General features: G+C 36.4%; 1 protein-coding gene across 1 annotated transcript in view; it reads right to left on the bottom strand.

Moving 5' to 3' along the window:
* Window positions 1-20,342, bottom strand: part of USH1C (USH1 protein network component harmonin) — a 46,774-nt gene that overhangs the window by 7,157 nt on the left and 19,275 nt on the right. Inside the window, exons 14-15 of the mRNA XM_053945670.1 lie at window positions 18,098-18,222; window positions 16,562-16,638 (exon numbers count right to left, since the gene is read on the bottom strand). Of these exons, the coding sequence (XP_053801645.1) occupies window positions 16,562-16,638; window positions 18,098-18,222 (202 nt within the window). The remainder of the gene's footprint in view (window positions 1-16,561; window positions 16,639-18,097; window positions 18,223-20,342) is intronic.

Here is a 20,342-nt window from a genome sequence, read left to right as displayed (position 1 = left end):
ACTGTAATAAATCTTCCCTGAAATGGACACCACAAATTCAGAGATCAGAGAGTGCACTGCATATCCAAGCAGGGACTAATGAACCAAGGAGAACCAAGTGAAAAACACAGTCCCAAACCTACCCTCCCAGCACTCAGGACGTTTCAGGTGAAAAGAGTTAAGAGCATTCAAATCCCTTCTTGACTTACAAAAACATTCAGAAGACTGAGCATAAATTGAAAATGGAACACTAAAATATTTGATTGCACTGAAACAACTCTCTGTCTGGACTTCCAGGTGAAAGCTGAAGTTACTGTTTAAAGAAAAACCAACCTCCAAAACACAAGCACGTATACTAATGATGCTGCTTCGCTGGTTTCTAACAACAATAGTCAAGAGCAATTGAGACCAGAAATAACAACAAACCACAAACAAACAAACAAAACCCAAGCAACAAAAACAAATAATTGAAAGAGAAATTCATGACCAGAAAAAACAAGCTTTTCAAAAAACACCTCTTTTGAGAACACAATTATTATATATTCAGAACATACTGGCATTTACTGGCAAATAAATAATCTCAAAGCTGGATCTTCTAAAGTCAATTTTCCCTTCTAGCTATAGATTGAAACTGATTAAAAGAAGAAAAAAATTAACATTAATCTTAATGTTTTACCACTCAAAATCTCACTATGAGGTCACTACTATGTGCCAACTTTTCATATAACGTCAATGCATCTAACTTAGCTTGCACTACCAAAGGGGTTTTGTACAGAAACTGGCACATTTTACAGCAGCAGAGAAGTTTAGCATAAAGTTCACTTCTTCAAGGAGCGATCTATTGAACCACCAGCCAGACAAAGATGAAGAGATGAAAACTTCATCATTATGACAGATGAAAGCAGCAAAAGTAAAACTGCAGCAGGAAAATCCTACACAATACAGGAAGGCTGAATGAACAGGGCTTTCCACCACTAGTTCCTCTGATTTCCTACCAGTAACTATGTTATGATGATAGCTGTATTTGTTAATCTGATAAAGTATTTTATCACTGAAAGCATTGCAGCTGAACACTAAAAGAAACAAGGAAATCTTAGGAATATCAGTATCACATCAGTTATCAGTGTTCAGCTATCTTAAAGGTCACATTTAACCATATAGGTAGTTACAGATGGTTCAGCCTGAAGGAATTTATTCTCATTCTTCTTCTGCCTAGACTATCAGGAGCCACAGGCACTCACTTAAATCTTACAAAGACTAGCAGTTCTCATGCACTAAGGCTGTCTTGCATCTTCTGTTTTAGAAACTGAGCAACAGAGTTAGGAAGAAAAGTTTTAAATCTATGATCAGTCAAACAAGAAGTACCACACAAAACACGGAAAATGTTATATTACTTGTTTTTTGTTAGATCTAAATGATGAATTGTAAACCACCATCCTTTTAAACATCTCTTGTGGCTGCAAAAGAAAGAAAATCGCCAAACCAGGTGTTAACTTTTTGCTGTAAATAAGTATCACCTACTCAAATTATCTTACTGCTTATTTTGCTCTCCTAGGGACTGAATCACACTTGGACTTGTTAGTGTTGTTCCCTATATAATTTCAAAATGAAAGAACACACAGAGTGAAATAGTACTGAATGCAAAGTAGAAAGAATTCTAGAGAAACGGCATAAATAATGCACATTTCTATACCACAAGATATCTTAAAAATATTTTCCATGACTGCTTTTACAAATCATTTCTACAAAACAGTGCTTGGGTCTCTCATCCATGATATACGAGAAAAGAAAATTGAAAAAAACCCAACCCTAAACATGGACAAAATGAGAGAAAATGATTTCCAAAATATTGAGAAGTCATGGTAAAAATATGTTTATGCATTTAAGGTCTGCTTTCCTACCAAGGATTTCCTATACTTGAATTGTGGTGAAAAATTAAGACTTTATAATTTCAATACAGATTTGTAGAGGCGGTATGTTTATTATAGTGCTGGGCACACTTGGAGGTTGTTTTTCTTTAAAGGACATTTATGCCCTTGAGGATTTCTGATCTTTGTTTATTACTTTTTACTAATTTACATATACATAGAATTTTACAATAGGTTTATGTATATTTATTTTGTTGATTTCGTGTTACAATTTGTAGTTGGCTTTGTACAGAGAACTCTCTAATATTTTTGTTTATCTCTTGCAGACTTTGTTTTGTTTTTTGTTTTTGCTTTGTTTTTTTTTTTCCTTCATTTCTGAACTTAAGGGACTTCTCTTATCTTTTCACTTTGGAGATAGAATTTTTTTTCTTTGGCTGGGACAGTTTTACAAGTACAGCAGAGTTAATAGACTAAACAGCATATTTTACTTATGTTAGTAAACTACTACATGGTACATTTCACTTAAATCTAAATGGATTTTTACTCCATTAAATTTTTACTTTGTTTCATCCCCCTCTTGCTTACATATAAGTAAATTTTTTTACTTAGTGCAAATTATTATAAAAATAAGTATCTCTTAATGCTTTACTATGTACATTTGATAAGGAGGTTAGCACAGTTATTCGTTGTAGTATTCTCTAATTTTAAATTAGTAACTTAAAGGATAATTTAAAATTTATTCTAACTAATATTAATAAAGCTATAATGGGGTGACAAAACTTATTAAAAATTTTATTTGCAGTTGGTGACTATTTAAAGATTATATTTTACTGGTGATGATTTGTATTTTGTTTTATTCTTTGTAGAATTTTGGTTACCATTTTTTGGTATGATGATGGACAGTAACTTTAGAGATTGTAGTTTTTTTTTCTGTAGCTGGGACAGTTTTACAAGTCAGCAGAGTTAATAGACTAAACAGCATATCTTACTTATGTTAGTAAGCTACTACATGGTACATTTTACTTAAATATAAATAGATTTTTACTCTGTTAAATTTTTACTTTGTTTCATACTGAAGAGGTGAATTCTATTATTAAATGGATTTTATTTTATTGTGTTTGGCTTCAAGGTCTTAAATTCCATATTCATTCTGTTTTTCTGTCACTTCCACTATTCTAAGAAAATAGTACACAGTAGTTTGGAATCACTTAAAATACAGAATATCTTCTTAGTCGACAAAAATTTTCAAAAATGAAATGGGCTAACCCCTATTATTAAAAACACTACTGACAGTTCCCCAGCCTCCACTCAAAACCTTGCAGCAAATCAGGTAATGTATCTGAGTCTTCTGAAACAAGAAAAACTTTCTACAGACTGAACTCTGGCATTTGCCTTTTCAAACTCAATTTGCTTTAAAACCAATTACTGTGCAACAGCTTCACTAATGTTCCTTTCAGTGTCCTATAGTCCTACCATTAACTGGAAAATATATTCCAGAGTTGTTAAAATATGATTTGTGTTTAATTAATACAAACTATACGTTTTTGTATTGGAGGACTTACGGGCAAGTTTGGAAAGACTGTCCACAAATTAAAAACCTCTCTTAAAAAAAAAAAAAATTCAACACAGATTGTTTTGGTATGGCTATAAACAATACTAACTGAAATTTCCAATTCTCCCCCATCTTGCCACATGGTATCTAAGCACCTATCTTGACTTCAGTCCTGCAGAACCAGGCTTCAAATCTTGCAAATTGGAGGAAAGCTTAAATATTTTTTTTTCCCTTCAGAAATTCTTCATCCAGCTACTAATGAATAAGGTAGGAAAAATCTTTCATAGCAACAAGTGTAGCAGAGCCTTGTAACTCACACAACATGATGTTTTTGATAGATAGGAGAGCAGAGACTTTTGTTCCTGGTGGTTTTGCATCTATGACAATCTTACCACTAAATCATAACAGTCCCCTCCTGTTCTCTGAGCCAAAATTTAATTGGCTTTGCCATGAATGTATTACAGTTCACTCTAGCACAGCTCACCCTGATTTTCACTCAGGGCAGCCCTCAGCGTTCAAGGCCACACTTAAGGTTTAAACATCTCCCATCATTTTCCTATTTATAAGTGAAAACAACTTCATTTTCATCAACTGTTAAAAGACCTGGTAATTCTGACCTGAATTTAATTAATAAGATTACTTAAGTCACAACAGAGACTATCTGGCCCAACTACCTTCCAGGTAACAGGAGAATTTTATCCATTCTTGCATGCCTATTTTATTCTTAAGTGCATGCTTTTTAATCTTTACTAGTCAATTGCTTGAATATAGGCCAAATGGATTAGCTGCTTTTATCAAATAAATCCATCAACCTCAGTTTCTTGAGCTTGGTACTCAGAAAAGTGAAATTCAGGTAAAAACAAGGTAGAAAAAGTGGTGTGCATTATGTCAAATTAAGACACAAAACCTGGAGTTCCATAAGTTCTGTGAAATCTAAGAAGATGAGAAACCAGACAGCAAAAGGTTGTCTTTGGTGATACTTTCCTCCACTAAAACAAGTGGAACTGGTCCTGTATCTGAACAATGAACCTCAACGCACACTCACAAACCCACACATAGCAACCAACCAAACTTCACTGCCCTTTTACATGAAATCTAATTATAATTCTTATACAATTCTGGAGACAGGCAGGCACTGTCTTGTTTGGTTTGTCATACACTAGCCTTTTCTTTTTTTTAACTAATAGGAGTGTCTCCCTCTTCAGTATCCATGCAGGTTTTACTTCACATGCCACTTGTGACTTCATTGCAATGAAGATGAATAAATATCCTTTACTGCAGCAAGTCATCAATAGAAGTAAGAGGTATAAGGTCTACCGAACCAATTTATAGAATGATCTTTCTCTCAAAGGCCTACCAGAATGTTGTTCCAATGGAAATTTTAATCTTCCAACTACTATAAGGCAGTTTGGGAAGGAAGATGATTGAATCTGAAAGATTTTAGCAGACTTGTGATTTGGAAAATGTGCATGCATGCATAACAAATCATAAGACATTTCCCATGGAGGTGGATCTTGTTGCCAGTTTCTTAAACTAATTGTAGGTAGTCAGTAAGAAAAAAAAAAAAGCCTTTTAAAATTTGTACCAAGATTGTTTGATCACACATAAAGGTATTATTCATTTTGCAAACTAGTTCACATATATACACTTTTTCAAGAGCTAGATGATGATAACTGCATATTATGACTTTGTTCATTCTTCTCCTAAGGGATTTCATATTGCTTAGAGATGTTAAATAACTGAACACAATCAGAATGAGCGCTCCAACTGAATGAAACATCTCCACTGGAGGGATCTGAATTTATTTTTAGCTCATGTGCCTGCCTTCTCTTAAGCAACTTATTAAAACTGCTTCCAATTACCATTCAATTAATTTATAATGTAGAAGCTTCAAGATGACTCTGGCTGTGTGGAAAGTGGTTACTAAGTATCACTTAAATTTGTTCAAAGTGTAACAGGGGAAAATAAAGAAACAAGAGTATCTAAATTATTAAAGCAAAAAATGATAAATCCATAATGTTTTATTGAAACACAGCTAGGAATATTGTGCACATTATTTACTGCCAGAAATAGCTTTTAATAAAATAAATACAACACAAATTCGATGGGTTTTCTGTCACTTGCTGTCTTACAAATGCATATATACATGTATCCACACACATGCATGCAACAAACACAGAACTCTGACATAAACAGCTTAAGTCATGATGACCTTCAAGAATAAACACTACCAACTAGTTCACCAGCTATTTTAGGTGAATTTCAAAGACTGTCAGCTGGGAGTTATCACCTGTCTGAGCAATATTTCTCCTTTTTTTGCTCAGTAAGCCTTGGCTCACTTCCCTCATAAACTATGATTCCCAAGGATGCTGCATGGTTGGTCCTAAAATGTTTAGCCTCTGACTTTCCCCTTCACTTGCATTTTAAACAGAAATGGAAAAGAAATAAGAAAAATAAGCTGATTGTGAGTGATTTTTGCAGTAACACTGCAGTAACACTGCGAGACTGTTATATTGGAGTCTAATATAACGACATACTTTTTTCCCTCTGGAAATTAAAAGATACATTTAAATTACATATATATGATGAATTATATCATAAGGCATATATCTTCAAGTATGTTCATGACTGTTTACAAAGGAAAAAGGAAATTGACTTAATTTTTATTATTTCATTTCTGGTGGATTCCGAATTTATAAAAATAAAACCCAGTATCTGAATAAATGAGAAATAAGATGTACAAATTCTAGGGCTTTACACTACTCTGGAATTATGCACTCCTGTACAAAAATTGTCACTAAAAGTGGCTTTTCCACCTTGGAAAAAAAATGGAAAAATAATGTTTTGTACTTACCATTATCGACTGCTTGAAAATATACAGGAATTTTAGTTAGCAGGAAATGGGACAAAGACTGATTCTTTCAGGACATCTCAAAGAACAATGTCAAAACCAAACCCCCACAGTACTGGAGCACTCAGAAAAAGGGTATTAGAAGGCTTACCAGGGCCTCTGATTTGATTGTTGGCCTGACCACGAAGTTTGGGTCAGGATGCAGCATAACTGGTTTAGAGACTATTGGTACCCCTGGATGACGCTGGGTAGGTGGACTTGGAGCAAGTTGCTATGGAGTTAATTTAAGAAAATTACAGTTTACAACCTAATTTGTGCAAATCCATCATTTCACCAAGACTCCTCAATTCAAATAGTTTATTGTAATGAATTTAATGACAGTAACACAAAACAGAGCTGACACAATTATTTTAACTAAAGCTTACAAAGTCAACAAACAAAAATACAATTTCTCTTATATCCAAGTAGTAGCTTTTCACCTAAATTCTGGCTTCACCAGCAAGATTATGGAAAAATCTGAGCCCTGCTTTTGGCATTTTCCCACAAAGGCAACAAACTGAATGAGAAGTTAGAGGAAAAAAACCAAAACTGCTAAAGTTGAGTGTAAGAACACAGTGAACCCAAAATAAGATTTTAACTAATCCATGGCTAAATAAATATTTTAAGATGAAATTCAGCAGGGCTGCAGCAAACAGCTTTCCATAAGGAATTTCAAGTTAAATTATCTTGATTTAGCAGCAAGGGTTTGTTAGGTTAATACCCTGCCCTTGACTCCACGATGTAGAGATACCCAGAGGCATCTGAGACATCATCATTCAGCATGCCCTAGTCCAATCCTACACCTCTCACTCAGCCAAAACTCCCACTGACATCAAGCACAGTTTTATTCAAGAAAAGAGTTCAAAACTGAGCTCTATGGGTTCAGTTTCTGAAGTAATCTCAGCAACTTTTGGGACACTTTTCCCAATGTTTCTCATAGGAAATATGATGTATTCCAGAGATCGCTCTTATAGTACAAGCTGTAATCTCTGAAATTATTTATCCACTTCCAGCAAATGGATTAAGCCACTTTTTTTGATTTTTTGTTTGGTTTTTTTTGTGCACGTGTGTCTTTTTTCTCCTGTGGGCTTCCCCCCCGCATCCCTTCCTTTCTTAAATAAGATTTTAAAAAGTTTGAATCAGATATTTGAAAGTCCCTGTGGATATCACTCAACTAATGTTGTTCCACTCTGCAAAATACATTGTATCACTAAGCATTCTGAATTTAGAAGAATCAGAATCAACAGATTCACAGATACCAACTTGTTAAGCTGCACTGGAACTGGATGATTTCTCCTGGAGTTGCACAATTTAGCAACAGATTTTTCTAGAGTGTAGAATGGATGTCTTATCGTTCTGACTCAAAATCAGTGCAAAGAGATAGCAAACAAATGGTGGTTCTTAGATGAAGCTTGCATCTTTGCACCCATTATATTTAAAAGGTAGTTTGAACCTAGCAATTTTTGCCTTGATAGAAGAACAAAGCACATGTACTGTGACATACAGACATTCACAACATGCAAATATTGACTGCATTTTGCCAGACTGTTGAAATACAAAATCCATGGACCATTAGGAGTCACTTCCACTATTTGTGCTTTCAGCACAGCAACATATCCACACAAATCATTCCATGTGCTGAATTTAAAATAAATTATCCCTGCAGAGTGAAACCCTTGGCAATTCCTTGTCATTAGCACTACATGGGAAGTTCATTAAACTACAGCCATGCTAAACAGCTTGTGACATACCAGCAGGTAGCTTGACACAGGGGACGCTTTGCCAGTGCGGGAGGTGTTTCTTACAACCTAAACAGCAACACGCTTAGTACTGGGTTCATATAAAGTGTAAAGCTAATTTTTTTCAGAAACAGACAATTTATACCAGGTATTTTAACAACTAGCTCTCAAGAATGTCTCTGACAGGATTTTATTCCTTTTGTCAGGTTTTGTTCAAGCTGAATTGGAAATTAAATTATCTGAGTTAAAACCAAAAAGGGAGCAATGTAGCGATGTATCAGCTTGAGTAATATTAGAAAAATGAACTTATGGGACAACTACAGTTGTCTTATTTTTTGGCTTTAGCAGGCATAAACATGAGATCTTTAATCCACAGCCACACAAATGCACTGCTTTTGGTTGTCTGTGGGGTTAAAAACTGACTTTGTAAAGGGTAGCAAGAATAAATTGTCAAGCTTTGGATTTTTGTTCCATTTCTGAAATGGCATCAGATATACTGAATTACCTATTTTTAAACAAAGCAGCTTTGGCTCAATTAATTTTACTGAGAGCCTAGTTATTTCCTCATATACAGTAATTATATTCAGTGAAAACTGACATTAATTTCAAAGACTAGGTTATTTGTTGTTCTCTAAAATATTTTTCTTAATTATTAATTTATTTTCTTTAACATAGCTAGCAGTGACAAACTGCCAGAAACAGATATTAGATTATACTGATTTGGGGTCAGATAAGTGTGGCAGGTCCTGTATTACTCCTATCTGAATAGTCTCTGTTCTCTTTAGAAGAGTGTATTTCTCATCTCAACAAAAGTATTTTGTACACTTGTGTTGTTTCATGTCATTTTAATTTTGCAAATAACTTGGGAAACCTGCTATCCATAAGAACATACGATATTTCCATTTCAGGAGATCTAGCACATTCTTGGCACTTCCTATGTATGAACCACATAGATCAAGCACTATCAGAGGTCCACGTAAGTTTACAAGAGATTCATGGGTCACATCGGGGTAATTATTCACAGAAAGAGAATCTACCAGTTTCCACCAAAAGGGACAAATTTGCATGTCCTTCCCCACCCAAGGAGAATCATGCAAATACAAAGAATATTTGGTAAACATGCAAAACCCCCAAAACCCAACAGTGCAGTCAGTCAACCCATGCAGAAACCTGTGTAGGAAAGAAGTGACCATATGGGATCCTTTTCTGCTGCTTGAAACAAGTAAGGAGCTTTTGCCAAAAGAACTAGTACATGATTCTCTCACTACAGTGCTTAGCAAAGGGAATTATGATGAGTCAGCTGCCATTTCTTTCCTAAAGTGAGATTTGGCACAAGATTTATTTTATTTGATCCTCTTTTGGACTCAAATTGCAATAAGGAGAAAGTCAATGTTTTCTCAAAGTGCAAAAAGTCAAACCAGGTTACCAGCTCTTGCTTTTTTGTTTTACACTTTTAAAAGTTTGACCTTCTGACTTTAAGCCAGTTTTCTTTGTCTGCTCTTCTCACCTACCAAAGCAATTTGATGACACATTTAAAGCACTTCTACAAGTCATTTTCACTACAGGGATACTTTTCTCAAATTTAACAATTAATTAAATCTGCTGCCTGCAATAGCTTTTTCAATCACTCAAGTCTAAATCATCTTCTTTTTTTAACTGATACATTCTGCCTAGGACATCTGCAGGTAATAGGGTTACAAGGTATGTAAGCAGGAGAGCAAACTCCTCCTGATTTATATTTTAAAAATATTAAAATGAAACTACCTCTGGACTGCATTCACTACTGAAAAAAATGAAGAAACCACCCCATTCCCTCTTTTAACATTGCAAGGGGCAGAAGGGTAGGTCCAGTGGACAAAGAGGGTGATGGATCAGGGCAGGGAGGCACACAGGGGAACGGTAAAGCAACATGCATCCAAACAGATTCTGAGGTCACCTGGGAAGCTGGTGTTACCAAAAGGGCTGGACCTGGTGGAGCACTTGAGGCAGGAGGTGGATGAGCTGGTGGTGCTGGGGTAACAGTGGGGGGCGGTGGCGGAGGTGGCGGCACACGCTGTTTGGGTTTGTCAACTTCATCTAAGTTTATGTCATCGAGATCTGTGGTGTGCAGCTGCAGGCCCCCCGCAAAGCACCGCATCGAGGTGGTAGAGGGAGAGGCAGAAGGACGTCCACTCGCCAGCTACAGGCGACAGAACAGAAACTTGCCTCAACACTTCTGAGGAATGGGCAGCCCTAGAACACTGCTCAACCTAACTGCTTCTCCACAGAAAGATGTTTGCTTCTCCCACACAGAATATACACAAATGTTTTCTCTGAAAGCCTTTCCAAAAGCACTCTTTGGGATTCCAGTTTAAAAAGAAGAAAAATGGGAGTGGTGTGACAGCAGCTATTGGGGTAAGGGGGTCGACAAAAGAAACCCCACAAAACCCCAATGGCATGAAGTTTTCAGAAGGCAAAATCACAGGACAAACCAAGATAACACAACTTTACCTCTCTGGCTCTTATGAGGAGGAAGCAAGAATTACTCCTCACGAAGGTGATTATTTGAAGGAAAATAATCAAAGACAGGCCTTGAGACTCTACGTCGTTAAAAAAGGGAAAGGGGTTAAAGTTGTGTAAACATAACTACACATTAGTAGAAGGAAGGAAACTAAGCTTAAGCAGCTATCAAAACAAAAATTTAGTGTGCTATAAATTCAGAACCTCAAGGGGCTTGATATCTTATAATTTATGTTAATCCACACCATATCTATTGGGGTACTAAACAACTGCAGAGTTTCAATGCAATGAGCAGCTCATCCAAAAAAATAAGGATATGTGTGAGGAAGGTGTCTACATATGCTGTTAGAGTTGCTAACATTTCTTTTATCAGTGATTCAACTGAAGTATTTCAGAAAATTCAGCCATTTTTCTGTTTTGTAGACTTAGCTGAGGAAACCTTACATAGATAAGCTGTCTGACAGATACATTAATCTTACTCTAATATGGCAACACTTCCCTCAAGTGGGTAGCACTTTTCACATTCTCCTTATCTAACATGCTTATCTCCTTGTGCTGAAAAATTGCTATTTCTTTGGCAGAGGTTGAGATCTTGGATGCTCTTGTTCCCAAGAAACAGTTCCAGCCTGTAGCATCTGAGTATCTTTCAGGGGTATTTACCCCTAAGGAGCACTCAGATTTTGTGGTTTACATATTTTAACTGCTTGGGTAGAAAAAAATCGTACTAGAGCAATTATATATAATGTAATGGAATTTATTTGTAGAAAAATTGTAGCATGGCAATTATATAAAATGTAATGGAAAAATTGATGGAGCAAACACAACACAGAGTGCTGGTCTCAAATCCAGGTAGAGCTCTGAAAATACAACAGTGTTTGTAATCTGTAATGTTCCTTCTTACTTTACAAAGGCCGACAAACTGCTAGCAGAACACGAGCTGCCAAGTTTGGGAAGTGAGAGAAAACCTCTGCATAATCATTCCACTAAAGACCTGTACTGAAAAATCCCATGGATCTGAGCCTTGGGCCATGAAGCACAAAAGATCAGCTGCTTTTTTCAGAGCTGTTCCATGCTGACCTGAAGGAAAATCATGTGAGAGTGTTCCCCAAGGTCCCTTTTGTGGTTGCAGTTTCTTGGGGACCCCATGGGAGCTCAGTAGATTGCAGTGTTCCTCTTGGAAGTGGCTTTCCTTGGAAGACAGCCAGAGAAACAGGATGGTGGGAAAGCCTCACCCCAAGTCTAGAACCATCAGGCTCTAAGGAACAATCACTTTCTGCAGCTCCCCTGATTAAAGGGGACTACTTAAAGCACAAAACCAAACACTATTCCTTGTGAGTTTCATATCCTTTTGTAATTTTCTTATCCTGTTCCTTTATTTCACATAGCACAAGGAAGCTTCCAAGAGTTAATCATCAATGATGTTCTTATATTTCCATGATACTAATGGAATATAATGGATACTAATGGATACTATATTTCCATGATACTGGATCTAGCTTTTGTTACTGGCAACATATCCCACCTAGCCCAAATATTTCATGAGACAATAAAACTGTTAATTTAGTGGTGAAAATAGAGTTAAAAAGGATAATATACAATCAGTTCATTAAAATAATGTTTAAATTTTCATAAAATATAGGAAAAGCAAATTCCATAGACTGTAAGTCATCAATTATTGACTTTTCCCCCTCTCTAAGACAGGACTGAGAGGGAAAGACAAAGAAAGATTTTTTCAATGGTAAAACCTGTTGCTTTTAGGAGACAACTTTCAGTTATTTAGAGATCATGCAATACATGGAAAAGCTAGAGCTTTACCTCAGGAGACTCATTCTCCACAGAGGAGATCTGTTCTAACCGTGTTTGACAAAGTCTTTCCACCCAGTGCTGCACCTTTTCTGATTCTTCCAGGTCTTCTCGTTCTGTCTCAGATACCTTGACCATAACATTGGTACATTAGAAAAGGTTATAGGTATGTTCATAATACAAATATGTTTCAAAAGTATGAAATGCCACCTAAAATAGTTTAAAAAAAAATAATAATACTTTTAAGGATTTCCTATTTTGCTGTTTTTCAGTAAATTCATCACTATACATGGACACAACTGCAGAGATATCCTCATTTGGGCAAAAGCCGAGTAGAAATAAGCAAATGTGGCAACAGAATTTTGCAGTAAAACAGTTTTTACAATTTCATTATCTTTGAATAACTAAACAAGTGTCCTGCTAAAATAATTCCACTAAAAATCCATCTAATTTTCTTTCAATATAGCTTTGCACTTGATAGATCACAACATACCTCTTGCACAAGACGATTTATTTTCAATTGTTTTTCTTTCTCCAGCATTCCTTCTTTCTCTTTGGCAAGTTTTTGCTCAAACTCCATTTCCTTTTTATTTTTCTTCTGTTCACAAAAACTATCACTTTTTGACTTCTTTCGTTCTTTCCCTTTCTGGGAAGGTTTTGTAACAAAATTTTTTACATCAACTAAAACCACCACAAACTTCAATCTTGGTACATGAGTATCTGCCTTGAAAAATTAATTACAATCTGTGCAAATATGGGGATGGTTTTTTAAAAGAAAATCCAAAGTCCATTTACCCAGCCATTTGCAGGAAATTCAAACTTTTTGGAGGGCTTGTGCCCCCTAACATAAGCTGGATGAGATCAGAGAATTCAACTTTTTGTTCCTCTGCAAAGTTACAACTTTAGGGCACACAGGCCCACTACAAAACTTTGAATATTCAAACAGTTTTGGTTGGGTCTTGATTTGCCATCTGTCTGTTTTGTCATATATATATATATATATATATAAGACTGATTGCTTTCAGGTGACAGATCCTCATGTATAGGTAGATATGTATAGTCCATGTATACAACAGCTTCATGCATATGCCCTAAAATCATCATTGCATCCCCTAATAAAACTGAAATAAATAATTATAAAGGAAAGGTTTAGATCAGTGCAGAAACTGAGTTCCTGCTTCCAAGAAGGAACACTGCATCACAAAGACCATGTAGCTCCTATAAGCACTGGATAAAATCTACTCAGATGAGTTAAATAATACAGCACAAAGTGACTCTTAAAATTTTAGATGCAGGATACAAACAAAGGGAAAAGCTACATAGTCTTTTAGAAGCCTCTGTTCCTGTTGTCTTCAAAACACCCACTGCTCCTTATTTCTACTTTAGTGATGTCACATTTCTGCTACCCTTTCATGTTTGTACAGGTAGGACAGTTCATTTTGGAAATGCCACATTCTCCTTTTATATATGAAAAGTAAAATAGAGGAGCAGGTGGCCACTTATTGACAATTACTGCCACAGCCAGAAAGGCTGTGCTTCAGGTTTGATTTTGTTCTTCTCATCATCAGCTATTGACTTTTCTTGCTTTGAATTCCCAAAACCACCACAAACTGCTTCACGTTAAGTAGCATTTAATGCTTCGCATTAAATAGCATTATAATATCACATAAATAGCATTATTCCTTTCACCTTTTGCACGTTAATATTGATAACAAAGCCTTGGAAAACAGACATTTTCCCTGGCAACTACAGAAACCAATTCCCCCAGTCAAGCAGTTAACAGGAACTTTGTACTGCTGAGTTCAGTGGGATGTGGTCTATTGCTTCATGGTTACATGGTGGTGGTGTTGTAGGGAGGGGAGCAGGGGGAAAAGGAACCCCAAACACATCAGAGATAAAGCTTAACTAAAAAAATCTAGCTTTTCACACTAATGTTTTAACATAAACCTAATTCTGTGGTCTATTTTATTCAGGGGTAATTAGTTTTTACCTTAACAACAATTGCCAATATCATCCTCTTAAAAATTCACAGATACATTTAGTACTGTCTGCTAGATGTAACATCAGGCAGGTCAACTTGCTAGGTGTCAACATTTGAAGAATTACTGAATTCAAAGGCACACTAAGTAGTACACAAGCCAAAGTCTTCTAGAACATGAAGATACATCTGACTGTCTTAGCTGCACTCACAGCATTCAGATACAACAGGATGATTCATCCTTTCCTACAATTTTCCCCATGTATTCAGTTTACTTCCTATTATAGACATTTTTAGTACAGAGTGAAATGTTGTTTTTAAAACAAACAAAAAATAATTAGCTATAGGGAGTAGGATAAAAATCCATCACTGCCAAAAGCAAATTATTAGAAATAAAATCTTTTCAAACTTCCAATGCACACAGTGTGGTAAAGTTCAACAGGAATTGTGTTAAGATCATTAGTATATGAAGATGTATTTGGGCATTCTCTAAATTATAGTTGTCAGCAGCAACACCAAATATTACACTCTTTGTGTGAAGAGTTTCCACAGCATGCATTTATAATTTTCAGATAAAAATCCTAACTGCCCTGCTTTTCACACAGGTTACAGATCCATGATGATTTTGTTCTAGTACTACAAAAGGGTATTGGAATGCACCATCTTCTCCTGATCTCTTTTAAGGGGAACAGGTATATGCTGGGCACACAAAGGTCAAAGTAATAGTTCTAAACAGTAACACAAATACTTTATCTAACAGAAACAATCCTGACCTCCTCTGAAACCTTGAGTTCTTGCCTGATACACACACAAAATCTTCATGGCAATTTTACCACAGTTAACTAACAAAAAACCCACCACTAAAGCACAGAACACAACACAACAGCAATCCCCCTATAATATGGCTAATATACATTGCAAGAAATAGAGAAGAAAGCAACAGCAAGTAAAAAATATTATTTGAAACTCTCATAAATTGAAATAGCAATACTTCAGCAACATCTCTACAGACACAGAAGTAGTCTATCAGCTTAAAGATTGTTAATTTTTTTTTTTTTTTTTGCTCATATGTGCATGCCTAAAAGCCTTTTGTATTCAGCACTCCTACAGGGAGATTTGCAAAAGTATAACTAGATAATTTTTGTCTCTACTGTTTTTATACACACATGATTCTGAGGACTTCAGGAGAACATGAAGACATGCATTGCCCACCTGTAATAAACACCTGCAATGTATTGTTATACAATTCCCTCTGCACATGGCAGAACTCAGAGCCTGAAGGACTCAAAAAGACAAAGTCCTAGACACACACATCCCAAAGGCATCTTAATTTGTGCACACGTTAAAAGACGGAGTATTTGAATATAAAGAATGTTTACTAATAGCAGAGAAGAAGAAAAACAAGAAATTCCAAATCAAACACACACACAGCAAACAAATTCACATTTCAAACTTTGTACCTTACGGATTGTGGGAAATTTTCCTTCATACCGATAAAACCATCCAAAAGCTACAAAAGGTAAAGGAAAAGTTGTTTTTTGAAGAAAAGCCAAGGACAGGCTCATACTCAGACCAACCCATGCTGATATGTGTAACTCATTGAAATTTATTTGAAGATGCAACACCAGAGGTTTGATATTACATGACAAGTTCTTAGCTAAATTCTTGATAAATGGTTCTAGAACCTTTAGTCATAGGCTTCCCTTATTTTAATGATACACATTTTATGCCAAACAAAGAAAATTCAACAAGTAATCTTCATACAGAACCACACAGGCATGTGCATTGCTAAGATATCTATAGTCACACTCCTACTTTACAGTAGTTTTAGCAGGCCTTATGAAAATTAAACAGGCATTCAAACTTGTGGCAGAACATGGCTTTTGAGGAGACATGAAAAGCTCCATTTCCCAAGATAAAATATTTGAATCCAAGTGCATAAATGTTATAAAATATATTGCTAAGTAAAAACATACAAAAGAATAGATTACCATAACTTTATATAAGAAAAACTGCTAACGCAGAGCGCTCAATATAGTCCATGTTTCTGTAGGGTTGTTAAATTTCATATCAAGCTATCTTTAGATGCAATGACAGCAGCAGTATCAAAACCTTTCATCATTTACTAAAGGACCACACATATTGCCCTAGGAAAGCCAAATGATCAGTTGAATGTCAAGACTGACTGTCAGGAGTAGGTGAGACACAGGAGGAATCTGAATCAGGATAGGAATTCAGGGCTGTGTGGCAAACCTGATTGTCCTGCTTCATGTTCACTTCATCCATGTCATCTGTTTCAAGTTGGTCATGTGCAACTCCCTTTAAATCTTCTAGAGAAACAAAGGAGGAAAGGGGTGAGGGGACAGAAGTGGTAGTAACTGGGGGTTCCCATGAAATGAAAAAGAGAGCAGTAATGTGTGACTAGAAGTTTCCGTGAAACAAAAAACGTAGTTAGTGATGGGATGTTTTCCTAAAGAATTGTTAAATAAAAAAAGGCCCTACTTAAAACATTCTCCAGCCTCCTCCTGAAGAGCTATTAGAATCTACACATGGACAACTGGTCTGCTATGTGGCAAAGGGAAGCCTGAAGAGTTTGGTGGCTTTTTCTCTAACAGAACCATCAGCAGATTTCCCCAAAGTCACACACAAAATAATATAATAAAATAGCATCAGGTTAGGAATCGGCCCAGGTCTCCTATATGCAACAAGAACTTTCCACATTTTTCTTTGTACAATACAATTTTAGTACACACTCCACATACAATTTGCAGCTTCTAATTTAGCTTCTTAATTGCCAGCTTAGCTGCCAACTAAGCCCCAACTGTCTTAATTCCCTTTGGACAAGTAAGTCAGAAAGCCAGCAGCATCCTGGGCTGCATCAAAAGCAGCATGGGCAACAGGGCAAGGGAGGGAGTTCTGCTCTTCTACTCTGCTTCCATGGGACCCCTCCTGGAGTGCTGCATCTGGGGCTGCCAATATAAGATGGATGTGGACCTGTTGCAATGGGTCCAGCAGAGGGCCATGAAGATGATCGATCAGAGGGCTGGAGCACCTCTGCTATGGGGAAAGGCTTGAGGGAGTTAGGGCTGTTCAGCTTGGCGAAGAGAAGGCTGTTGGGAGATCTTAGGTCAGCCTTTTGGTACCTAAAATGGGCTACCAGAAAACTGAAAAGGAACTTTATAAAAGGGCATGTAGTGACAGGACTATGGAGAATGGCTTTAAACTAAAAGAGGAAAGATTTAGATTAGATGCTAGGAAGAAATCCTTCACTGTGAGGCACTGGAACAGGTTTCCCAGGGTAGGTGGTGGATGCCCTATCCCTGGCAGTCTTCATGGCCAGTCTTGGATGGGGCTCTGAGCAACCTAGTCTAGTGGAAGGTGTCCCCAGCCACAGCAGGGGTTGGAACAAGGTGATCTTGAATATCCCTTCCAAGCCAAACTGTGAAAAGGGTGACAGGTGAACACTGAACAGAAACAACATGCAAAACAATGCAAAACATCCAAGCTATGACTTGATGCTTCAGACTATTTCTTATTAAGCCTTATTCTTTTTCTTTTTTCCTGCTGCTGATTGTTAAAAACCATGACTATTTGAATGGATGTAGATTTTGCAAGATAGGTACCTGTTAAGTAAGAGTTATTTAATTGATTTATCATATGCTTCCAGTCTTCTGAAAATAACCAATTCATAGCTAGCTTAATGTGGAGACAAACTGGTGGTATATTCCATAGAGCTCAGTGATGTGTCTGAGACAAATAGAAGTAGGTAAGCTGACATAAATTACTTACTTTTGTGTTTGGAACGAGGGGCAGAATGCACTTCTGCAGTTACAGTTTTTAGAGACTTGGGTGGTTCTTTAGGACCCCACTCTTCTTCCCACTCCTTTTTAAATTTCTCTTCCTCTGCTGTTATCCTAGAGGAAGCAAATGCAGTTAGACATTCTGAGTACAAAACCAACAACATCAGTATACATTCATTAACATTATAATTTTTCAGAATATTTGTTTCTTCTCTTGAATATAAAGCACAATAAAATGCTCCTTCCTCATAACCGAATTCCTTTCAATCTGTTTCATTTACTAAGCTACTAAAATAATTTGTAAAGTACAGAGTAAGAAGATATCCTTATTTAATATTTAGACTTCTAAGGCCTGTTATATAACACCTGCACAGATACTAAGCCATGAGTGACACACTACAGTACTGTCTGTCACCTTGAACAAAGTAAAAAAACATCTCTCACTTAGCAATTTTTAGGAATTGCTTACTAGAAAAACTGAAACAGAGTGACAGAATATATATCATGCACCTAAATCAGATGTCACAATGGCAAACTATACCTAAAAAACTTGTGACTCCTCTCTATATCTTTAAATCTATTTTGATGATTCCTTCCTAAACACATAGTTCTAGGTGGCCATAAAAAGTGACTCTTCCCAAATACCGTTGAAATGGAAACCATATTAAATACAGATTCTAGGGGGAAAAAAGCAGGGGGGGGGAAAGAGAGAAGAGGGAAATAGACAGGTACAAATAGAGGATGGGGGCACTGCAGAGAGTGTTGCAATTCAGGAAAAGAGCATGAAAAACAAGTAAATTACCTAGTATGGCACCATGATCAGAGAAAAAAAGTCGTTTCAAACAAAAATTCAGCAAATACCAAGTATGTCACAGCAGAAGTGCTGAATAACCTGACAACATGTAGCTTCACATATGTTGCCTTAAGATCCATGATCTAATAGATCCAAAATCTATTCTTGACTATTGCTTGCCTTGAGCTGATAATGTGGTGTCAAAATTTACCAGGTCTTAGATATCTATGATACTATTTATATATGGATTATTTTTTGCATCTCTAAATTAGCTAAAGTAAATTGAAATAATATTCACATGGTGTCAAAACACTCTTAAATCTGTAGCTGAGCTCACTATTTAAATTTAGAGGCATTGTCAGGGAACAATGGACAGAATGTTTTTTCATTTAATTTTAGTTTTAAAAAGTTGGTGTTACAATGTAACTTGCAGTACATAGAGTCAGGGACATTTGCCATTTAGGCACATTGGAAATTTTCTCAGATGTAAGATACCAAAAAAGGGCACAGTGACTTTATACAAGGAACTCCTGCAGAAAGGATTATTAAAAGAATGCAAGGCATGATACTCACAAACAATTAATACAGAAAAATATTGTATTTTAGCCAACCATAACTGCTCATTAAATCTCAGCTTTGGATTTCATCTAGGTTCCTCTACTACTATTCTCCCTCTCCCTCTTCCTCACCCAGGAGATTGACATCGACTTAACAGTTTGGATTGTGATATGGAAAAGTTTAAAAATGCCTGAGCAGCACTTAAAAATTCTACAAGGAAGTATAAAGTTCTGCTAGACCTTACACTGAGCAGCCCTCAGGGCATGAAAGCCCTCCCTGAGTGAGTAAAGATGCTCAGTGCAGAACACAGCAGACATCCAACATCTGTTATATCAGACAGGCAATCTAGATTTGGAGAACAGAATCATCCTTCACCTGTGATGGCCTGCTTTTATAGCAGCTTTTGGCTGTTGCAGGAATTTCTATAACAGGCCACAACTGAAGAACAGGATGTTATCAACTCCCTGGGATCAGAAAAGGGAAATGCATAAGAATTCATCCATTGCTGCTGTATAGCCCACAGCAGGACTGCCAGAAGATTTTTCTCTTGTGACAGCTGGGGAATATATTTCTTTTTCCACTTTACAAATTCAAAAATCCCTGATCTTTCTCTATCAGATTCATGCAAAGGGACTTAAATGAATGAAAATCCCTTAATATGTCAAAGGGGCAAAGCCAAAGACTTGAGAGTCAATCTTAGCTCTAAAAGGCCAAATCTAAACAGATATTATTCTGCAATTTGCATTTTCATGCAATTTCCCAGCATCATTTAGAAGGAAAGTTAATTACTGTGATAACAACCAGTTAATTTCAAACTTCCATATGTAAAAGAATGCTTAAGTTAAAAATATAGTACTGATCTGTTTCTTAGCAGAACTGCTTT

Source organism: Vidua chalybeata, chromosome 6 (assembly GCF_026979565.1).
Source record: "Vidua chalybeata isolate OUT-0048 chromosome 6, bVidCha1 merged haplotype, whole genome shotgun sequence".
NCBI classification, from domain to species: domain Eukaryota; kingdom Metazoa; phylum Chordata; class Aves; order Passeriformes; family Viduidae; genus Vidua; species Vidua chalybeata.
The sequence above is the reverse complement of the archived record's forward strand: the minus strand, read 5'-3'. Positions and strand labels throughout refer to the sequence as shown.